The following is a 23853-nucleotide window of genomic DNA, read 5'->3' as shown; positions in this document are numbered from 1 at the left end:
AAAGCTAATGGTGGTTTAATTTAGGATATTTATCAAGTAAAAACAGTTGAAAAATATGTTCATTCTTATTTGTTAATGTTTACACTGCATCTACCTGTATCTTGTAAAAAAAAAAAAAAAAGGGAAAATAAAAATCTATAATCTACATATATAATATATAAGATACATATAATATGCATATTATATTTATAGAGAGAGATTTATCTCCTTCTCACCTAGTCTTTCCTTTCTTCCTCCTCAACAAGCAGAAATCCAACAAACAAACCTACAACATTTTTGTGTCGGTCTAATTATTGATTTCTGGGCTGAAGGTACTGCGGGGAATCCACAAATCTGTATGATGCCCTTGAGTGCTAGATGCACTGTTAGAATCTCTCTGAATTATGTGAAAGATATATGAGATCTCACATTACCAGACAGTTTCCTACTGGGTACAAATGCGAAGAGGAACACGAATCAAAGTCACTCTCTCCAAGGTCGCTGGAAGTAAATTCTTTCATCTGACTCAATAGTCATCTATTTAAAATGATGGTACTTGACAGAAGTAAACCTCTCAATGATATCTGGCATCCATTTGTTTTAGTTTATGTAAAATAATACATCTCTCAGGAAACTGGCTAGCCTACACTAAAAAAACACAAACCTGTGAAATTCAGGTAATTCTTGAACCTCTCCTGTTTCATTAGTTTTGAATCAACTCTAATATCATAAATCACTAGGCAACAGACCACGGAGGACAGTATGAAACAATAATATAATTAAGCGATTTTGCATTTGAAAAATGGAGGAAAATTAGGTCTTTACCAATGTATTTGCCAAGTATATTTTGAAAAGCAAAATGTAATTCTGCATTTACTTGGAAAGTAAAACCAAATTCCTAACAAAAAATATTTATTTAAAGCAGATCTGCTATTAAAATTATATTGATAACACATTTTTGCTGCTCTCAAAGCCAATATGCACATAAGAAAGTTTATGACTACCTTACCAATCTGAGATTTTTTAACCAAAAATGTTGAAAAACGTCATCAAATATAAATAATGTATTTAATATCATTTTCCCTTCTAAACTACATCCCAAGTATTCAGCACATGATAGGGGCATTAAGAGATCCTTAGATCGCAACCACAAAATCCCATTTTTTGTATCAACACGAGAAAACTTACTCCTTGTAAGATGAGTGAAATTTAAGGTTACTTCTCAATTAGAAATTCTAAAAGACTCTGACATGGTGAACGAGAACATCCTTTTAAAAATGTGGGTTGTGTCACCCACAGAGTATGTGAACTGCTTTTGTTCCCATTTTCAAGTGATAAAATGTACAAGCAATAATCAATCAGTAGTGACTCAGCAGCGTTGCTTTGCTGCCACCTGAAGAATTAAGAAAATAAAGACTTTCCAGTGTTTTCAGCCTACAAGATGGTTTGTTTCTGTAATACTATCTCACATGAACGTAAGTCTTCTCAGGATAATACATGATATTTTTTCAGAATAAATCCCAGTTAGGAAAAAGGATTTTCAAAAAAAAAAAAAAATACAGGAAACAGGCTGAGTGTGTACAAGATAGTGTAATTCTCCCTATGCTATTTGCTGGGGAAATAGCAATTACACCTTTTAAGTTACTATGCTATATTCCAAGGTGGAACACTGCAAATATCGGATAAATATTTCTACCTCCTGTCCTCTGCTCAAGTAACACACTGGCTATTATTTTTAAAATACTTAGGTAAACTAAAAAGGTGTGAAAAGTTATCAGTTTATTCTTGCAATCTGGACAGCTATACTACATAGAATGTTACATACGAATAGCAAGAAAAAAAAAAGCACACGAAAACAAACAAACAAACAACAAAAAAACACTGAGTTTGTTAAAGAGCAGAAGGCCAAGTCTGGCTGCATACTGAGTGGAGTATGAAAACCTGCAGCAGCACATGAGAAATTATAGCTCACCACAGTCTTGACAATCAAAAGAACAATGGCTTCACAGATTTACTTCTCCCGTAAACAGGCTTTATCTAAGCCACTTTATTTCTGCATCCATACGCACACCATTTACTGCATGTAGGAATGCACTGCAGCATACTTATCAGATAAAGAAAATACAGACAGTATTTTGATGTTTTGCCAAATCACAACATCTGATTTTTAAACAGTGAGTGCTCCATAACTCCATAAAACCACTTTAATCGGTATGCAACATCTCCATCAATGAGGTGATTACTTGTTCCCTAACCAGCAGGGCAAGGAGCAGAGGTTAAAGCACTTACTGGCACAGACCACGTACTCAGGCTTACCTCCTGGTAAGGTGCCATTAGAAGTCAGTATATATGGCCCCCCCCTGTTGACAGAATTGCTTTTCCAGAAATTGTGATTTGACTTTACAACACAAAAGCTCTTTCAAAATAACCTGAAAAGTACAGATCCCAGGTGTGAGTCAAGGGTGACCTGTCAGCTACCTCGCAGTCCCTTTCTGTGACACGTTCCTGTTGCCGCCCTATCTACTGCAGAGACAGAAGTGACCTCACAGTCACTTCCACAGTCAAGTTCAGGAGATCCTGAGGTAGATCTGTCAACTTTCTTGTTCCCATGGGACTAGGGCTCACCTTTCTGGGTTAGGGATTAGCAAAGGTTTAATGGGAAGCTTTGGTGTTCTGTGGGTGTCAGGTCTGTGGTTAGGGTATGGGCAAGCTCTGTGGTTTAGTGCTTTTTTAGGTCTGCCAAGAACTTGTCTACAGTTAAATAGAGCATTTTAATAATTAAATTAAATAATTAAATTAAAGAGCATTTAATAATTAAATTAAATATATATATCAGAACAAAACCACATCATGCTCTTTGGTTTAGAAGGAGAAAATCAAGTATCTTCCTTAGGATTCCTCCACTCAGACTAACTCAGATTTGTACGAGCCTGCTTATGTGATCAAGGCTAGAAAGAAGGACAATGCTTCCGTTCATATGAAACCTAGACTGCAGCACCTTCTAGACTGAGTTGAAGCAGTATCAGTGGAACTGACCATAAAAAGAACTGACATGCGGCCTAACAATTTCTCCTGTTAGACAGAGAATATTCAGACACTGTATTCATGGAAGAGAAACAAAATGAATTTATTTAAGAAGAGAGATAGCGAGGGAGCTAATCTCCTTCTAAGAGTTTCTGCTTTATTAAAGAACCAATCTCACTTCACTTCTTAAACAGGAGCCTAGCAGGTTAAAAAGCATGCTGAGATTTTAAATGAACTTCATCTAAATGAACCTTAAATAAGTTATTTTTGTTGAGAGTTTTCTCTTTCCCCCTACATAAATGTTTTCAAAGTCTCTTCAGACTACTGAGTGTAGAAAACTAGCAGTGATTAAAAAAAAAAAATCCTCTTAAAAAATATTTATTAGGAGTAAAATGTTTATATTACCTATTACATTGCTTGGATGATTAAGAATGAGCCAGGACTGTTTCTCTTATTGTTTTGGGAAAACAGCAGCGTTTGTAAAGACTAATGCCCACCTTCACAAGGATTTTTTTTCTTGAAAAGATATTAACATTTTAATTTAAATAAGCATACCGTGTTTCCCTATCAACTTCAATTTACCTTGCAATATGTAGAACAACAAACAATTGTAGTATCTCCTGGATTTTTTTTTTTTTTTATTTCCATGCCTGGAAACTACATGAAATTAAGCAGCTGGATGGCATCATTAAATTTATTTTGGGGAAAATAATAATTAATCACTTAATACTACCTTTTGTTCTTCTAACCTGTGCTGCTATTACTACCAAAATTCATCAAAAATTAGTGCATATATTAGCTATCTGTAACCATACCTTCCTCAGCCAGACAACACAGTTTGGTCTTGCATCATACCTATTAGCAATACCGTACTCGTAGTTTTAGCCACATCATCATTGTATTTAAAACAAATAAAGGCAACTAAATAGCTACAAGATTCTGTCTCGCAGGGGTCACTATATGATATGAATCCAAGCTATTAGGCCAAGGACACTTATGAACAAGCTTAAATCTAAGTAGTATGATCCCACTGACTTGAGATAGATGGTTACGTGTCTTAGGCTTAATACATGCTTAATGCCCCACTAAGAAGCTTTCAAAGCAAATTCTGTTCAGCACAGAATAATGACTGTTTCCCAAAGGAAAGATGCAGTTTTTTCTACATATTCTGTGATACAACAGTAACATTTTTCCCATAAAACAGTGAACACGCATATATACTAAATTACTAAGGACATAGAAGAGATCTGAATTTATAATGAACTTATAAAAAATAATAAATAAAAGTACAAATGGTAAATGTAAAACATGTTGAATCATCCTGGATACAGATAGGAATATGAATGAAACAGCAAACACAGTGACCTAAATACTGATGAGATACCAAAATTTCAAATATATTTTAGCAGCAATAAATATACAGACAGTTCATTCCTACACATAATTAGAATGGAGGCTGATCTCCAAGGGGTTCTGCCAACTCCAGCATGCCTAACCTATAATTTATAAATACAACTAGCTTTATTAAATAATCATGGTGAATCTATTCCACAATACAAGAAACAAAATAGTCTACTGGGAGATAGGATTCTCCATTATTGTATCAGTAAAAATTTTGCAAACTTAGCTAATGTCTCAGTTGTGTAGACTTTTAAGCTTACACAGCAGCAAGAATTACAGTCATTGACTTACAGCTTCAAAAGAGAGTATTTAATGAATACACTTTTACCTGAAATGAAGAACTAACGGAAGGTTGAAAGATACAGGTTGTCTGTATCATACCTCAATATGCAACTTGAACAAGAATGTAGAGCAGAAAGATGCCCATTAAAACACATTTCTTTTTAATAGAAAGCAAACAGAACTAGGTCAAGAGAAAGACTAAAGATGAAGAAATAAGATTTTTGCATGACACCTCTAAGATGAACTGCATCTATAAAAGAAGAAACTCAATTTAGAGGCTAATGTAGCTATCATAATAAATCCAATTCACATCTATGAGAAGATGCTCTGCATATTCCAAAAAAAGGACAGAAAGCTGGTTAAGAAATGAGAGAAATGACATGCTACATATGAGTTAGAGGGGGATAAAAGCAAAACAACCTCACTTGTATTAAGAAGAATGTTACATGACCAAAAGTGTCTTCTTTTTTTTTTTTTTTTTTTTTTTTCAGATTCAAGATCTTGGAAATACAAATTCTCACACTGGAAGAAAGTTCAGCCTTTTCAGTCAGCTCTTCTGGCCCCACCGTGTTCTCACTGTCACCCTTCTAGCACCTGCCACTGAGCTCACAGAATCACAGAATCATCTAGGTTGGAAGAGACCTCCAAGATCACCTAGTCCAACCTCTGACCTAACACTAACAAGTCCTCCATTAAACCATATCACTAAGCTCTAAATCTAAACGTCTTTTAAAGACCTCCAGGGATGGTGACTCCACCACCTCCCTGGGCAGCCTATTCCAATGCCTAACAACCCTTTCAGTAAAGAAGTTCTTCCTAATATCCAACCTAAACCTCCCCTGGCGCAACTTTAGCCCATTCCCCCTCGTCCTGTCACCAGGCACGTGGGAGAACAGACCAACCCCCACCTCGCTACAGCCTCCTTTAAGGTACCTGTAGAGTGCGATACGGTCTCCCCTGAGCCTCCTCTTCTCCAGGCTGAACAACCCCAGCTCCCTCAGCTGCTCCTCCTAAGACTTGTTCTCCAGACCCCTCACCAGCTTCGTTGCCCTTCTCTGGACTTGCTCAAGCACCTCCATGTCCTTCTTGTAGTGAGGGGCCCAAAACTGAACACAGTACTCGAGGTGCGGCCTCACCAGAGCCGAGTACAGGGGGACAATCACCTCCCTAGTCCTGCTGGCCACACTGCTTCTTATACAAGCCAGGATGCTGTTGGCCTTCTTGGCCACCTGAGCACACTGCTGGCTCATATTCAGCCGACTATCAACCAGTACTCCCAGGTCCCTCTCTGCCAGGCAGCTTTCCAACCACTCATCTCCCAGCCTGTAGCGCTGCTTGCGGTTGTTGCGCCCCAGGTAGAGAAGCCAGCACTTGGCCTTGTTGAACTCCATACAGTTGGCCTCAGCGCATTGGTTCAGCCTATCCAGATCCTCCTGCAGAGCCTTCCTTCCCTCGAGCAGATCGATACACGCACCTAACTTGGTGTCGTCTGCAAACTTACTGAGGGTACACTCGATCCCCTCATCCAGATCATCGATAAAGATATTAAAGAGAACTGGCCCCAGTACTGAGCCCTGGGGGACTCCACTAGTGACCAGCCCCCAACTGGATTTAACTCCATTCACCATGAGCTGATTCAATGGCTCATTATTCTGGAATTCCAGGAGGAGAAATCCTCAGGAACTTTTCTAGCAGGTTATGTAAGCGTGAAGAATATTGTGAGACTAGATATACCATGCAACACACCTCTCCATCACTTGTTATCCATATTCCCTTTGCTGTGGGGAGAGCAGCACACAAAGCTAGCAAGCATGCTTGTATTACAGCTAGCTCCTACTTATGATCTCTGCAGTCTGAAGAACATATTCCTGGATTTCATTCAACTTGTTGACTTCTTTTCAGACTAGAGGCATGGAATACTTCTGCTGATATCTGAAGGCCAGGAGAGTTTGGTAAATTCTTTGAAGTCACTTGCTGTATATCATTCTAAACCAAATTTAAAACAACTTCATTCCATACTATGCTATTTTTCCCAGAACTTCAAGGTGAGATTTTCCTGCACCATTTTTCCTTCTACCTCTATATCCAAATAGAGTCAAAGAAAAAAAAGATGGAGTATGGAAGAAAACAATGAAATTGAGCCTTAAAATTATTCCATGTTTTATTCATGGAAAAAATGTATTAGAAATACAGAGAGTTGTCAAAACTATTTTCTGTGAAATTAGCAGTTTAGGGGAAAAAGCACAAAAATAATATTACAACACAGCTGTATTTTCATTTTATCTACTGCCTCATTTTCAACCTCCAAATAAGTGTATTTTTATGGTAAATTGCTTTTTTTATATATATAAAGAAGAACTGTGAGAAAAACAATTGGTCAAGTCAGGAAGATCTTCAACAGGTTAATCATGTTGCCCGGGCTTTTGACAGTCAGCAAAATCACAGTGATTATAATAAAGAGAATTTTGCCACTAGCACTTTTTTCATGGAGACTTCTCTGGTCTTATTGCCTCTGCAGTTTCAATAACATTTGTAAAGATACTCCTTTAATCTTAAGTTCTAAAAAAAGTTTATGAATTGTGTTTTCAGGGCTGAAAATATTCCAACAGGAAAAAAAAGAATGAGTATGTTACCCTTCCTGCAACCAAAAAGGACTACACTTATTTACTGTCAATTTTCTGATTTCTCACCCTTGCAGATTCAGCAGTTACCATGTGAAAATAAATAAATAAATAAATAAAATACAAAACAAATAAATGAATAAAACCATCTGACACTATTTCTGAAAAGTTGGGAGGTTTTCTTGTTTGTTGTCTTGTTTGTTTTTTTCCTGAAGACTTTGTACTGTAAGAGGAACTCAGCATGTAAAACACTGAAATGCCCCAAAGAAATGCCTTTGGATTTTCAGATGTGTCACGCGTGCCCGCACTGCTTCTTGCACAGGCACACAGCAGCACTGGCTGAGGGATGTGGTACAGGACTATACCAAAAAAAAAAAAAAAAAAGAAGGAGAAGAAGAAAACTGTGTTCTTCTGTTAAGTTCTCATCACATTTCTATTTTGGCAAGAGTCATTCTTTGTAAACTTACAAAGCGGGACAGAAAAAACAGCACTTAACATACTGCTTACACTTTACCATCTAAAAATGTAGAATTGCTTTAAATAAGACAGTATGCTTTGATTTGTCATCATGTTTATTATTGCATTTATTTTCTGCCTGCAGATACTATTAAGGAAGATGTTTCATCTCAATATATGTATAAAATCAAAGGAACGAAGGAAGGCAGTATGACTAATTTAATTACTTTCCTGGTTCTTTCAATAAATGATGGCTAAGCATAGCAATATGAATAAGGATTTGTAACTAAATCTCACACTGTAATTATGAAAGAGCAGGAAATTGAGATACAGATTCTGATTCTAATTGCTTCATGATAACTATGCAAATGCATCTCACTCAGAGTATTCTTTCATGACCCTGGAGTTCAGTACTCTGCTCTTTCACCTTTCTTGTCTATTTATGAAGCAAAAAGCTCTTGGAATCTAAATTATTGGTGTGGTTTCTGTGTGATTTCTGTGATGATGATCTTCTAACTGTTCCATTTAGGTGAATATTATTTACAAGCGCATACCATTATTAAAATTTGTATGAGCTAGAAAGGAACTTAACTTACATTCATTACTTGAAAATATCAGTTGTTTACCCCTCTTTACACAGAAGGAAAAAAAAAAAGAAAAAAAAAAAGAAAAAAAAGAGTGAAAAATACTATTTCTTCAGGAAACTGAATATTTTCAATGACCTACTATAAATGCTCAGCACAGGCCAATTATCTATAATATCTCAGAAGTACAGCTAAATGCCTATGCCTATATGCCTCCCATAGAACTAGGCACATTTGCACCTCAACATTCAGATGAAACACACTGAAAGAGTTTTAGGATAATGTTAAATTGACAGTACTTTTATGCTGTGATTTTTTCCTCAATTAAAATTGCACGATATGACTTCATTAATTTACATAAATAATGGAACACAAACAGGACTCTCAATTCAGCATTTTTTTCCAGAACATGGATGAGGGTGCTCCAGGATGATGGTAGACTAACTTTATCCTAGTCTATGATTTCTATCTAGTTGCATTCCAATTTAGTACTAACTTCTTCTCTAGTGCTTTTTTCTTCCCCTCCTTACTGTCAGTAACTTAAGCTTTAAGACTCCTAATAACACCATTAGCCACAAACATGTAATGGTTATTTTTGACTAACACAAATATGCCCTTCTAATTTGATAATACTACCTACTCTTTCATTGCAAAGCCCATAAAATCCATTTCCTATGTGCCTGGTGCTCCTTCAGAAGCTATAGATCACAGTTAAAGAAGTTTAGAAGACAAGTTTTATTTTATTTCCCTGGAGACCTGAAGTTACTCCATTATTGTGTCAGATTTATTAAACAATGCTTCAGGGCAAAATGTATAGACAGCTTTGTAGAAAAGGTTGTTCCAAAAAATACAAAAATCCCTCTAACTTATCTAGCTATGGAGAAACTAGTTGCAGTCTTTTCTCAAATAGCAGGATGCAACTCTCCACTACATACACGTAAGCTATGCTGAAAGCTGAACGTTCGATGTTACATGCGTCATCCAGCAGACTGAAGTCCTGACTCTCTTGTAATGCTACACTCCCTTCAGAAGTTTCATGGACAAATAGCATGCTTCTATTCAGGGTGTTCTTCCCTTGCAAAATTAAAAACTAACAAGAACTTGCCCTTTTAATTAGGCTATCTGTATAATGATATAATGAATGAAGTGAAGTCACCTATTATTTTTTGTCATGTTCATTATTAGTACTGATTATCTTTTTATTACCATCTTGTCTAAAATCTCTCATGACAATGGAAAGTGCTACTAAGTTAAATAACCCAAGAACCTAATTTTATCAGAGATGCAGAGGTCTTTGTTAATTTACTCTCACCATTTTTATTTTGTTCAAAACCTGTAAATATAAACTACAATATTATTACACACAGGAATTGCAAGTAGAAAATGGAAATGATGGTGTCCTAGTTTAACCTGTTATGCAATGTATACATCTCTAAAGGGTGGCATTAGAGAATGATGAAGCTTTCAAAAGATCTCAAGGTTTTGGGTACCCAGTTCTGATTAAAAATCAAAATACGTCACTGTTTTTATACACTGAGAGATAATTTGTTGCCAGTGGTATATCCATGAATATAGAGACAGAGGGAAAGACAGGGAGAAAGAACATTTCCTATTCTATATTTAAAACACAGATTTAAAACGCTGCACAATTTGCTTTCCTTAAAAGCACAAACAAATATGGATTACACGAAGCCCTTTGTCAGACACTCAGAGACAGTAACTTCTCCTTGGGAGCGGTACATCTGCTTCACTATCAATCTTTGGAAAAACATCCAACAAGTGATATTTGCCCCTTCTGAGATTCTGTGCTGGTGTCAAGCACCAGTAAGACAGCAGCTAATGAGACAGCAGCTGAGGCAGTGCCAGAGCTCACTGCCCACACTCCTTCACAGCAAACAGTGATGACTTCAGGCTTCTGACCCTTCACTTGGCTGAGGACTGGCCTCAAAGGCACACTGTAACCTTCCACGTTCAAAGCAAAATGCTTAGCTATTGCTGTTGGTTTCAGTGAATCAGAGCTGATGCACAGTAGCCAAGGAGCAGGCAGTGTAGATCAAGATGCAGCATATTTTGCTACAGAAGATGCTTCAATTCACTGCAGGCAGTTGGGGTTTTGTAGACAAGATGAACAGCATATTTTTCTATTCCTTTATTATATTTAGAAGATGCTTCACATTCACTATCAAGCACATTTATTTATAGTTTACAGTTTGTAACTATCTCTGCTAATGACCTACTACCTGCATTGAATTTTTCTGTACTTTTTAATAGCATCTGCAATTTCCTCCACTCTTGGTCAAAAACAAACAAACAAATAATCAAACAAACAAATAAAACCAAAGAGAACAATCTGAACTGAAAGTTCAGATGAGCAATCCTATCCTCCACTAGAATTAATGAAAATAATTAGTGCATTTAATTAATTGACACAGGAGTAGTTCCAAACCCATCACAGAATTTTCATACAGGTTGTTCGTCACATTTAGAATAACTCAGCAACTACCTCATATCACTCCGTCATTACATCAGCTCTTAGGTTTGGCAGAGTACTGATGGCAGTTGGCCTACACGCTATCTGGATTTAAAAGAAATACCATAAAAATTCCATTTACTTTTCTTTACTTTCCACAAAAACAAGAACACTGCATTTTTGTTGGAGACATTGCTAATAAATAACATGTTACTAATAGATCATGATCTGGTATGGTGACAGCAATTTGACATTTAAAATAAATATGTTTATGTTGTGCGTTCATTTCAAAAACCAAAATGCTGTTTCTACCTTATCCTCAGAATTCTGCAAAACTGAATCTGTCAAATTCATAACTATAACTATATATATAAATTGATATATGTATATAATTGTTTTCTATGAACACACTAACTATTTGTGTTGCGATGCAGTACTCCAACCCAACCCTCTATGGTTTGGACCTCACTAGTGTGCATCAGATAAAGATCATCTAATAAGAATATGTATCACAGGTAGAGCCCATTGGTTCTAATCATCTCACTGAGATGTGACTCTTCCTGCTCAACAATTCTAGTGATAAACAGCATTGTCCTGCAGCATTACATTTTAGACATAAAGAGTATCTATTTAACAATTCTTTTTACGTTTTATTGGGTCTACAGGAACATGTTACATTGTAAGAGAGAAATTACAACATCAGAACTTCACAAGCTCATTCTTTACAGTTATATTAACACTAAACTACACCAAGAATAGGCCCTTCTTTCTGAATACCAACTAATAAAAGAAAAATATATATATATGTAAGGCACATCTCTGTCACTGCCACCATTTTAGAAGTTATATGTCAAGTCATGTTTTCGTGTATGTTGGATCACTGCTTTATAGATGAGGCTGAGGTATTAAATCCAAAATGGCTAAAGCTCTGCCTGAAGACAAATCTCTTCCAAAACTTGTACCAAACTACATTATTCAAATCTATTCAGCAAGCATTCAAGTAGCAACATGATAGATGCAGCAGGCCAGCCTGGGTACAGAGCTAATCAATATTGCATTCTTGAACAACCATTGCATACTTTGGAGCCCTATGTGGAGATGTGGTGCGTGTGTACTTAACAGCCAGTACTGTGAGGGCTCCCATCAACTTCAGCTGGGCTGCTCACTGCAGATCCCAGGTGTGCACATATATCTGTGTCTAAAGATGTAGCGGGGCCAGTTTTCTGACACCTACAGCAAATAGTTAAGAAATTACACGAGCCCCTGGATAACTATGCGTTTGTGAATTCTTAGAAAAGGCTACTATTTACTGCAGTCATATTTGAACAACACAGCTAAACAAACAACACCAAATACTTTTTTTCACTAGGCTATGCACAGCATAAGCACACAACTCATCCACGTGAATGTCTATTGCTTTAATAAATTCTCCACTGCTTATATCACTGAAGATAAAGATATTCATTATATATTTGAGTAATCAATACTTGTAAGTTATGTTTCACCAGGGAAAACGAAAATAAGTAAGGTTAAATTAATGCTGTCACTTTCTATAAACAGGTCATAGTTTCCCGCTATAGAAACTGCTAACTTCTTTAGTTTACGACAGGAAATCAACACTGTAGCATATTTTAAAAGTCTAATTTACTTAGAGTAATAAAAAGCCCCTCTCAAGGCTCATCATGTATGTCATATTATGCTTAGCTTTAAACACTCTAGCTAGAGAACTGTATGCAAAAATCTCAGCAAATCAAGTTGATTAATATTCTGCATTTGTATGCAGTAGTGTTCTCCACTCACTAAGTATACATAAATATTATTTTATTAGATTTCAAAGCAATTGTGCTAGGTGGGATAATAAAAAGTCTATTTTACATTATCTTTCTCAGCAATATAGTCTTAAAAACAAAAGGAAAGGAAGGAAATTACTACACTAAACTCACTAAAGGAAAGGTCAGAAATTAAGGATTCCAGACTTGTAAAGCCATGCTTAGACTCGCAGAGCACAGAATTCTCCATTCAATGTAGGAACATCTACACTAGGTTTGCAGGGATCTCCTTATCTTCGATCATATGGTTAGATAAAAAGCTAGGGAGAGTTTTCAATTTCTAGTAGTCATAACAGTTCACAGCACCTTTCTGAAGGAACTCCATTTCATGAGGATTCATGAGGATGCTGCTGGAGGGCAACCAGAGAACAGAACAAGAACACAAGCACAAATTTAATTGGAGTAATAAATAAATAAATAAATAAATAAACAAAAGCAAACAAAAGAAGGGGCAAAAGATCTTTGCCTCTACATTTCTACCTTTCTACTTCTACATTTTAATTAATACACAGTTCTACTTTTTGGAGCAATGTTCCCTTGCCTATCAACTGGCTTCTAGCTCCTGTTTTAAAATTCACTCCTTAATACACATTTCTCCCAGAAAATCTTCCAGCAGAGTTTTATTTTCTATTCAAAATCAGTCACCAAAATTAAAGAAGATCAACACATCATAATTGTTTCATTAAATTATCAACTTACTGTCAACTTTGGTAGAAAAATCAAAAGACGTATCCTCAGCCTATACTACTATACGCCCTAACAAATACTATTCCTTTCAACCACAGCAGATAAACAACAGAAATCGTTGCAAATCTGGCTTTAACTAATATATTTTTAAAACTCTGGGGCTCCTAATGACAGTTGAGAGACTTTCTCAATTCGCCATTAACCAACCCATCAACTGTATTTACTAAATGTGGCATTTCACTTGGGGATTGCTATGCTTCAATGTTAGAGCCTGCTGCATATAGCCTCCTAACTAAGGAACATTTTTTGATATTCAAGTCAAGATGTCATGCTAGCCCTTATAATCATGTAATTTGTCATTTTAGAGATTTTTTTAGGCTCTTGAAGAATAGGAACTTGCCTGATTCATTAGTTATCCCTCAGTAAGAACTGAAGAACTGAATTCTTTTCCAATTACACCTCTTCATATTTCAACATATTTGTTAAATTACCAAGCAGAGCTTCTCTTGGAACATTTCCCATTATAGTAATTCCCCACAGATTTTCTTATAAGGAGACAAAGTGCAGTGTTGGGGCACAAGTAAATTGTAAGATGGCTGTAGGACCGATGGCTCTAACCTAATAAATGTTATTATCAGAATTAGCATGTAGAACATAATAGGATTTTTTTTTTGCAGTACAATCACATTAGTGTTGGTAAGTTTGATTTCCTGAAGACAATAATGTGAAGATTTCCATGCAAAAAGCAGCACATATTTCTCTATTTTCATGTCATATTTTTATACTAATCAACACTCTCATTTTGATAACAGACCTAAAAGCACTTGCATTAACTTCCAGCTGACTACACCTACAGTACAATACACGTGAATGTCACACATACAGAGCAACTTAAGGAACTTGTTATGAATATAAACGAATATTGCTACAAAACTGTTTAAATACATAAAGCTTACAATAATGCAGGGATGAAACCTATGTATGATGTACATACCAACAGGGAAAATGAGGTTCACAAATCTTCATGGCTAGGATTGTCTTCAATGATTTTTGGTGAAGCAAGCCACAGGCAAGCCATTGCCTTAAAGAAGCTTTTACAAGAAGCCCAACAAATCAACTACTCGCAAATACATGGAAAATTATTTACTCTGGTTTTCAGAAGAGTTACATGCTGAAAGAATTAAAATAACCCCTTGCATTAAATAAATCCTATTAGAATAAAAAATTCTAATATTGGCTTATCTTCAGCATGATATCTGTGTATCATGTCTCCTTGTGATTCTATGATTCTATGAAAAGGGCAAGATTAAAGATCTTTCAGAAAAAATATATTGTATCTCAGTTATCTGCATTAGCTCATATATACACACCCATAAATTTGATCACTTCCAATCTCATGACCTTACAGAGGTTTAAAGCTCTGTATTTAATTATTTGTGTAACTTGCATATGACCACTTGATCACTTCTATATTAAGCTGTTCATAAAAAAAAAAAAAAAAAAAAAGAAGTGCTGAAAATATAATGTATTTGAATTGAAAAAGGTCAGAAGAATGCTATTTACATATCAATGGAGATGGCTACTGGGGGAAAACAAACAAACAAACAAGGCCAAAACAAACAAACAAAAAATAGCCTGATATGGTATTACTAAAGAGAATTCTGGTTGAAAAGATTTTATCCTGGAAGTGGGCCAGAGCTTAATATAGCAGTCAGAACAGCAACCTGTCAAAAATGTTTAGATGGCAGCATCTCACTTCAGGACTTTAAGTACTTCAGTAGTAAGTTGCTAAAAGTCTCTGAAAATCAAGCCTCTTCTCTCTTCACTTTAATATGGATTAAGACAATGACTTTTAAGCGAACACATATAACCATCTTGTGCCAGATCCTAAGCCAGTATAAACAAATACATCAGCTTTATCTGGTGAAATTCGATCACCCTATACTGTGGATCTATTCTTCCAATTCTTTCTTCTAACTGAACTAACAAGTGATAACTAGGCCAATCCTAAATTTTCTGCAGCTAGCACCACCACCAGACAGACAAACCACCAAGCAAATGCTATTAAGAAAAACACCTTTGTGTTTAAAGATGATGTGTATACTGCAACAAATGCGTCTCTACATTACTGCTCGGAACAGAAATGGCTACCATTCTTCAAAGGCCAACATAGATCTTTCCATTTTAAAAGCATCTCATTTGCTCTGGATAATGAGCCAAGAGTAGAAAGATTATGTGTCATATCACATCTCCATCTTAATTACTTTTCCACAAAGAATAATGTAAAATAGGCATTATGATCCTAGCTTTTCCAGAACCTGGTACAAGTCTTTATAATAATACACTGGACATAACTTTTCTGTCACCATTAATTCAGTCTTTTAAAATATCAAAAAAGGAGGAAAACGCACATGAGGCAAAGCACAACATGTTAGGAAATTTTATTTATGGAAAATGATTCTGCCAGTTCATTTGTTTCCAACAGACCCAGGGAATAAGCAAGTCTAAACATTACAATTTCTTACAAAAAGCAAGGCTGGTCTCTGGAGCTTTTTGACCCACGTTTTTTCACCCATGAGTTGACTTTCTGTAACCAGTTAGCAGCATTATTCATTATTGGTTTAAAAGGGCCTTTCTGTGCAGTTAATTTATTGTACCCTCCAGCTTCCTAGCTCTTGACAATTTAGGAAACTATGATCATACACATTGCTGTTATAGCCCTCCATACTCTCTGGCTACTCTGCTTTCTACCAAATGCAATGGAGCCCATGTTTAGTTCTATAGGTAGATGTGCAAACAGGTTTAAAATGGTATAACACAATGGTTAAATACAAACTTCAAGAATTATCATACAGAGAACAATGGAAACAGGAGCATAATTCAAGCAGCAATGGTTTGTCTGTACTCATTTGCTGCATAAATTTGCATCAAAGGAGGGAGCAGAACTGAAAATGGTACACACCTGCAGGGACATCGTCATAAACCCACCTCCACGTGAGTCTTTATGAATGGGCGGTGTGGGCATATCCATGTGTGGATGAAGAAGTAAAGGGTCAGAAAAAAGCAGGTGAAAGAGAGGGTCAGAGATATTCCTACTTATAAGCATCCCTGTCATAATAGAGTATCAAAAACATATATCAAATCATAACACAGTACAAATTCAGAGCTCTACCACTGATTAAGTATAAATCTCGCATGCTTTATACTTCTCTTGAGTCCTTTGGAGCTAGAAGGACTTCTACTGTTTATGGGAAAAGGAACGCAGGATTCCCCCACTGCAGGTGCTATGACTTGGGTAATTCTATTGTAAAATGATTCTGAATACATTGCAAGTTCACCTTGGCTATTGCGATTAATCAATGCAGTGCAACAGTGCCTTAACCAACCATGAGTACGTACCAACCGTGAGTGAAAGGATCAGATTGAACTCATGCCTGAAGACAAGGAAGGCTTCTTTATTTGAAGCATTTTATTCTAGCACACACAAAATCAGGTTGCAATTATTTCAGAATGGTAACTGCCTGGTGGCAGAAGTCATTCTAAATATCTAGGAAATCAAATGGGTCGGCCCTTGGTGCTGTGCAGATGGAATTCTTCTGTATCTATAAAAATGTCTTCCCTTTGATAACCCACCCATATGAAGACTGAATGCAGTATATGAGAGCATCTTCCTGCAAACAGCACAGGCATTTAGAAATCATACTAAGAAATGCATACTGCTCTTCCCTTCTAAGAAAATGACTCTTTGCTATTTCCAAGTAATTGTACTGAACACATTTTCATCATATTTCTAAAATAATAGTCTCCTCGAAGACAGTCAGTATTTATCCATCTTACCAGAACGATGGTGATGTTGTTCTTCTACGAACTCCAAGTCAAGCATTAGGTCATCTTCATCCAACTCACAGGAACCCAAGTTATTCAAAACATCCTAATATATATTAAATTAAAAACAAACAACAAAAGAAAAATAAGCATTTAGACAAATGGGTTAACCAAACTCTTCTACACAACAGAACGAAGAGTCAGACCTGGAAAATATGTTCAAGTTGCTACAGGAAATTTTTCTATTAACATTGGACTAGTGAGAAAATGTATGTAATAACCAGCCAAGTAGGCCATGTATTTGTTATGTAAGTAGGACATGTATTTGTCACCATTCCCTGTTTTACAGGATCTTGAACATTTAACTGAAAAAAACAGAAGTAATGCTGTCTGTATTACTATTTTTTTTACCTGTTCAGTGACACTTTTTGCATTTTCCCAAGTTTAAACATAACTTTTTGTGAAGCATAAATGTTATTTTTAGCATGATATACAGTTATCACTATCTGTCTTTCATTATATTTTGGCATTGTCTGCCAATATTATCAGAACAGAGATTTACTATTCTATTTATCCAAGACATAAAGAGATACAACTTCAGAATAAACAGCAAATTCAGACATGAACAATCAATTCATGAATTTTAAGTATTCATATGGGCAGTAAAGGGTTACAATGACAGAGAAGAAAGCCTGACTGTAAGGTGTAGATGCTTAGGTCCCCATTCCCTCTTTGTAATTCATTTTGTTTGCTAAGTTTCAAACACAGACAGGTAAGGGAGGCTTATATAATTCAATCTTTGGAATTCTTTTTTTTTTTTTTTTTTTAAAGGGGGTGGGGTGTCTAAAATTAAAAGAAACTCAAGATTAATTTTTTTGTGCTACACTTTTCTCTCCAAGATTTGCTTCTTGGAAGATAAAATAAGCGATTATGCCTCAGGTAGACATCTTTACTCTGCCAGCTTATAGTCCAGCAGTATCACTGTTCAGGTGTCATTTGTGGTCACGAAATGGCATTCAGTTTGGCCTCAGTAAAGCCCTGTTTGGACAATCATTACTTGCAGCCATCCACAGGACGGCAATCGGTCTCCAAGCAGGTGACCCACAAACAGAGACAGCTCCATAGCGGGAGCCCTGGCTGAAGACAGCCTCTGCTCTCAGCCACTCAGAGAGGAACAAAGCAAACTGCTGGTAGCATGGCTGCAGGCAACCCACACTAGGAAAGTTCACCTACTTATTGTTCTCCATTCCTATGCTCACCACAGGCAGTTATGGAAAACAAGGAGAGGAGGTGATTGTTTTCTCTAGTCTCTACCAATCTAAAGTTGCTATGCTCAATGGATGAAAATAGAATAGTAGTATCACATACTGTCAGGTAAGCATTTCTTCTGACATGATAATATCATGACATTCATAATCTTCTCCACAGGTCCAACGTCTAATCAAAAATAATACACGCATTCTCCAGCTAGTATTTTGTTTGAAAATCTACAAATGATACTACAACAGGTATGATCCATAGTCTATTTCACAGAGAAAAAATTCAGTAGACCCCCCCTTAATATGTTGGCACCCCAGACATCCCTTAGGCTGCCCTCTCAAATCTAAACCAAGGGACACTGGATTTCAGCATGCAAGAAGCCATGAATCAACCTGTTTGGGGGGCTAGAGATTGCTACAGAAATCTGCTGTAGAGAAAGCAGAGAAATATAAGAGTAGTATACCTCAAACTAGCAAAAGCCCTTCCTGACCTCACTTCCAACCATAATTTTTTATGTTCCTTCTAATTCTTTCAAGTATTTTCCCCCCATAAGAGATGTCAATTCTTATTCACACTCAAAGCTTACACTTATTCAACTCTTGAGTAATGATTTCTTTAAATTCTGTTTTCCACTATTTCAGAAACAGTGTACAGGAAACACAATGGCTTTTTTTTGCATTCTTTCCCTAGCTTACTGCTAGCATGAGAATACCTCTTCTGAGATGCAGAACCCATTGTTAATGCTGTTATTACATTTATAAATGCCGTACACAGAAAGTGAGAATTGTCAAGTGGAGAAACTTCCATACAACCAGCAAGCAGTGCTGTACGAAAGGAAAACGCCCATCACATGACCACTACAGTCACATCAAGCACAGAACATCTTAATCCCTTTATCTTAACGTTCAACATTTAACTCAGAGATCTGCTAGCCAGCCTTCTTCATAGTAACTATTTCTTTTCCTCAAGGTGACAAAATGTAGACATTCAATAACCAAATTATTTATTACCATAGACTACAAAAGCATAGAAATGAAAATGCAGTGTGCAGATGCATTGTATCAGGTTATGGTATCTGATACCTGTGTAGATACATATTTAGTCTGCATTTATGTTAACATATAACAAAAACCCAAAGTAAAACCAGTTTTCTGATATTAAAAATAAAATAATTTAAAAAAAAAAAAAACTGTCTATTAAATGAAAGTGGGAGAACACCTATTGCTCAATGTTATAGATAACCCCAAAATTAAATAATTTTTGAATCACTGTTGGAGCTAGTGAAATACCAAAGACTGCAAATCTCATTTAGGGCTTATGTGTATCCGTTAGCAGCTAAGTATCTCTCAAAATAGCAGCAAGACACTACTAAAATTTGTTTTCTTTTCTTTTTCATATATTCCAAGAGACATGACTTAACTATCTCTAGTCCAACTGTTTTTACAAGCTGTCTTTCAAAAGGGTAATCAAGGATTATGGCAAGTTAAGAGCGGAAGAACATAATGAAATGGTGTCTAAACAAATGTAGAGCTTTTTCTTTTATTTTTAAATTCCATTTTTAAATTTAGACATTACTAGGCACTCAAGGTTGACCAAAACCATGTATTAAACAACTCAGAGAAGGTACAACATATCTTGTTTTATTGTTTTATTACTTAGTAAAAGCATTCCAGTGAAAAAGTCCAGAAGAACAATCCCTGCAATTTTTAAGCAATATCTAAAAGTTTTTCATGCCAGTACTGGTTAAAGGTAGAAGCACGTAGCACACAGGTTTGTTCTTTAAATTGAAATTATTATTTATATTACAGTTGACCAACTGAACCCATATTGATATTAATGCTAAACATCCTTTGAGGAACCATAACAGTAGCAATGAGCATGATTTCATGCTAGTTCAGTATCTCCTACTCCTTGTGCAATAACTCATGCATTGTCAGAAATCTTGTGAGATTGCCTGCAATTTCCTTGCAATCACTGCAAAAATGTAGTGATTCACAGGCCTCATCTTCTAAGCTGAAGAAACTCCACCAAGTAAGACGAACTAAAAATAAAAAGGTTGTATACAAGTTTCCTCCTGCATAAAACTGCCTTTCAGGAAGGCCCTTGCTTCCAGTAACCTTCAGAGTGGAGACAAATCATGCCCCATCTCTGTTCTTCTCCTTGGCTGGGAAGTTCCCCTCTGTCCTGCGAGGCTGGTGTGCATCATGCTCCTTACAGCAACACCTCTGCTTGTCCACCTGAGGTCTTCCCCATGCAGCTGTAACCCCCTTGCCTCCCGTTTCCTAAGCCTCTCTGACTGTGCCAACAACAGTAGACAAGATAAAAGTGATAAAGAAGAGGTTTATTCTGATGCTTATTCTTATCAGAGAGGGAGCTTCTCTATCTGCTAGATGTGTCAATTCTGCCAGCTCAGTGGCTTCCTTCTCATCATCCACCACTGAGGAGGAACATTTGCTTGCAAGGAATCACTCCACAGGTGCAAAACAGGTACAAACAAACTCATGAATGCATAAAAGCACACCCAAGCAGAGGAGCATTGGTAAAGTTCTTACTTCTGCCTTCACAGTAATATTTTCTGAAAATATATAGATATAAAATATAATAGAAGGCTCCTAGAAGGCCCTGCTCAATGTCACAGTTCAGCAGTACCGCTCTGAGACATGCCGATGTCTTCCACTCCTATGCCTCCTAGCTAGGTTCCATCACTCCTCGCAACTCCTTTGTTGATATGACAATTGGTAACAACTGTAATTTCTTAAGCTTAATACCTCTTGACCCTCTCCCTGCTCTCCCCCTCACTACTGCTACTATACTCTTTGAAGAGCAAAGCAATTAAATGACAAAAAAAAATAAATTAAATTAAAGATGGACTGAGAAAATAAAAGACAGAGATGAAGCCCTAAACCAGCATTCAAAGTGAATAGTTTTAAGGCATTGTTACATAAAGAAAAAGAAATGAACATTTCCATCAAGGTTCCAAGGAAAGGTTTGTTGTCTATTTATGGTGACATATCATTTATTTATTCCAGAAGGTAAATCATTTAGCAAGGGCAGAAGCTCTGCAGCAAAACCCTTCTTATTTACTTTGTAATAGCCCCTTTATAAGCCCTGAGACATATTTCCTACTTTTGTGTCTGCTTCCCACTTGACTTCTAGCCCCGTTCTGCCTTTAAAATAGATCAGGAAATAACATGATGTTGTTTTTTCTTCCAATTTATCTAACCATTTCGTATACCTCAGTGCCTCTCCCTCTGTGGTGGTAGCATTAACAACTACAGCACACCCCTGCATCAACACAGGCTGATCAGCCACTGTGGAGGCAGCACTCAGCAGCATCTGCTTCCTTGAGTAGAACCTGTATGCAAAACTCAATCTAAAATAACTTTGAGCACATCTCCATCTGGAGTCTTTACGGGATCTTTTTGTTACGGCACTCAAGTGCACATAACCTAGTGTATCTATTCTGACCTCCATCGCTGTTATTTTAACAGACCAAGAACTAAGATGCAGAAACCCAAAGGGACCTTTCTGAGTTGGAATAAGAGTGGAGAGAAATGGATCAACATTATCTGAGAGAAGGTGTGAATATACTGAAGTTACCATTTGCCCATCTCTCAGGTGTCATTTTTCCAGTTTTCCTGTTCAAGACGGGCTTCAGCCCCAGTTTACGTACTTCTCTTTCTAACTTTGAGATGGTGAAATACCATGGCTATGTAAACAAGTTTACGTTTAAACAAGAATTTAACAATTATATTTAAAACATTAATAATTTGGAATAAAAAGCAGTAACTTGTACACTGCTTTTGATAAATGTAACAGTACATCTGTTATTTGATGGCTGTAGCAGAACACAGCATTAACCCAAGAATATTTCAGTAGAATATTTCAGTAACTTTTCAGTAAGTATTTTTGCATTAAAAATTCTTTCAGCAAAACAAAAGGTGTTTAACAAAAGGTGTTTTCCATCCAACCGTTAGGTATCTTACTCAAAGCTCATTGGCACCACTGGTATTCAGTTTAGTTTTAACTGGGTCCAGATGTTCTTAATCAAGAAATAGGACCTCAGACTAGTTTTATTATAAAAGATATGCAGTGATTTGTATGGATATAGCTCAGGAACAGCTGAAACATTCCAGGAATAGAAACATACTAGAAATACAAGTCCTTCCATCCAGGCAGTATAGTAAGTTTACCCAGGATTGCTGAAGGAGGCTACCTACCTGTCTTAGTTCCTTCCCTATCTCTGTCTTTCTCTCTTCCTAGTTTCCTTTCTTGTATTCACTCCAAGGAAATCTTAAGTGTAATATATGTGTGCTTGGTCCTTTTCCAGAACAGTAAAGTATTTCAATATTTTTAGCCCTATTCCAACCTAGAGTCTACAACTTCTAGAAAGTTTGAAAGCTGCAATAAACAAGAAAAGACTTAGTGATAAGTACATATTAAATTCCCAACATAACAGATCTCAATTCCACTGTTAGGCTTAATCAAACAACAAAAAACAAATAACATTTTCTTTATGAAACCCCTTTTATTATTGTTTATTATTATTATTACTCCAAATAACCAGTTTAAACATATAAATAGCTAGTAAAATTACTGCTTATGGAATTATACTATACTCATTTAAAAACTGACTACCCTGATATTCAAAAGTGACAATAAGACATACATATGAATGTACAAATACACTAAAGCATATTATTTCATCAAACAATGCAATTCAGTTCCAAATGGACCTTGCAAAATCATATAAATTGCACAACATATATAAACAAGGTAGGGCAAATCCATGTAGAACTGAACATTAACAACTAATGTTTGAACAATTACTGATTTAGTAATTCAGTATAATTCAGTATATTAACTAATATACTGAACAATTGCTTGTAGGTGTGAAATCTGCTCATTTAGAAAATCCAAAAATCAATGGAACCAAATAAAAGATTCATTTATTTATGTTTACACTCATTTTTATTCTTGACTTCTCTCTCCCATACCATTGAAATAATAAAGTAATAGAAAGGTCCTAACTGCAGTTGACACAGGTTCTCTGCCATTACCAGCATCTTCAGAGAGTTCAATGCATTATTTTGTAATTTTATTCTAATTAACATGCAGTCCATAGTCAATATGGTGTTCAATAGCTTGTGTTTCCTTTCATTTTCTGTGCTGGTATCCTGAGGGAGATTCAGCTCTGACAAGTTTTTTTGTGTTTAAGCAAAGGGATGTAGGCTGTTTTTTGATCAGTACTTTTGTATATTCACACAAAGGTTGCCACTGGGACCTGGCATTTTCCCATAGTTTTCACGGTTGTATTACACAGGTGACAGAGATTTCCATTTCATTACAGTGTGGTGATATGCCAACAAAATCCTGACTATTGCTTGGAGATTGTTCAAGACCTTTGAGATCTTGAGGTCCAGTAAGCAACTTAA

General features: G+C 36.3%; 1 protein-coding gene across 6 annotated transcripts in view; it reads right to left on the bottom strand.

Moving 5' to 3' along the window:
• CCSER1 (coiled-coil serine rich protein 1) overlaps nt 1-23853 on the bottom strand; it is a 685984-nt gene that overhangs the window by 532680 nt on the left and 129451 nt on the right. For all 6 annotated transcript variants that reach the window (XM_066996360.1, XM_066996359.1, XM_066996362.1 and 3 more), the window contains one exon: nt 17171-17264. In XM_066996360.1, coding sequence (XP_066852461.1) covers nt 17171-17264 — 94 coding nt within the window. The remainder of the gene's footprint in view (nt 1-17170; nt 17265-23853) is intronic.

Source organism: Anser cygnoides, chromosome 4 (genome assembly GCF_040182565.1).
Source record: "Anser cygnoides isolate HZ-2024a breed goose chromosome 4, Taihu_goose_T2T_genome, whole genome shotgun sequence".
Lineage (NCBI taxonomy): Eukaryota > Metazoa > Chordata > Aves > Anseriformes > Anatidae > Anser > Anser cygnoides.
The sequence above is the reverse complement of the archived record's forward strand: the minus strand, read 5'-3'. Positions and strand labels throughout refer to the sequence as shown.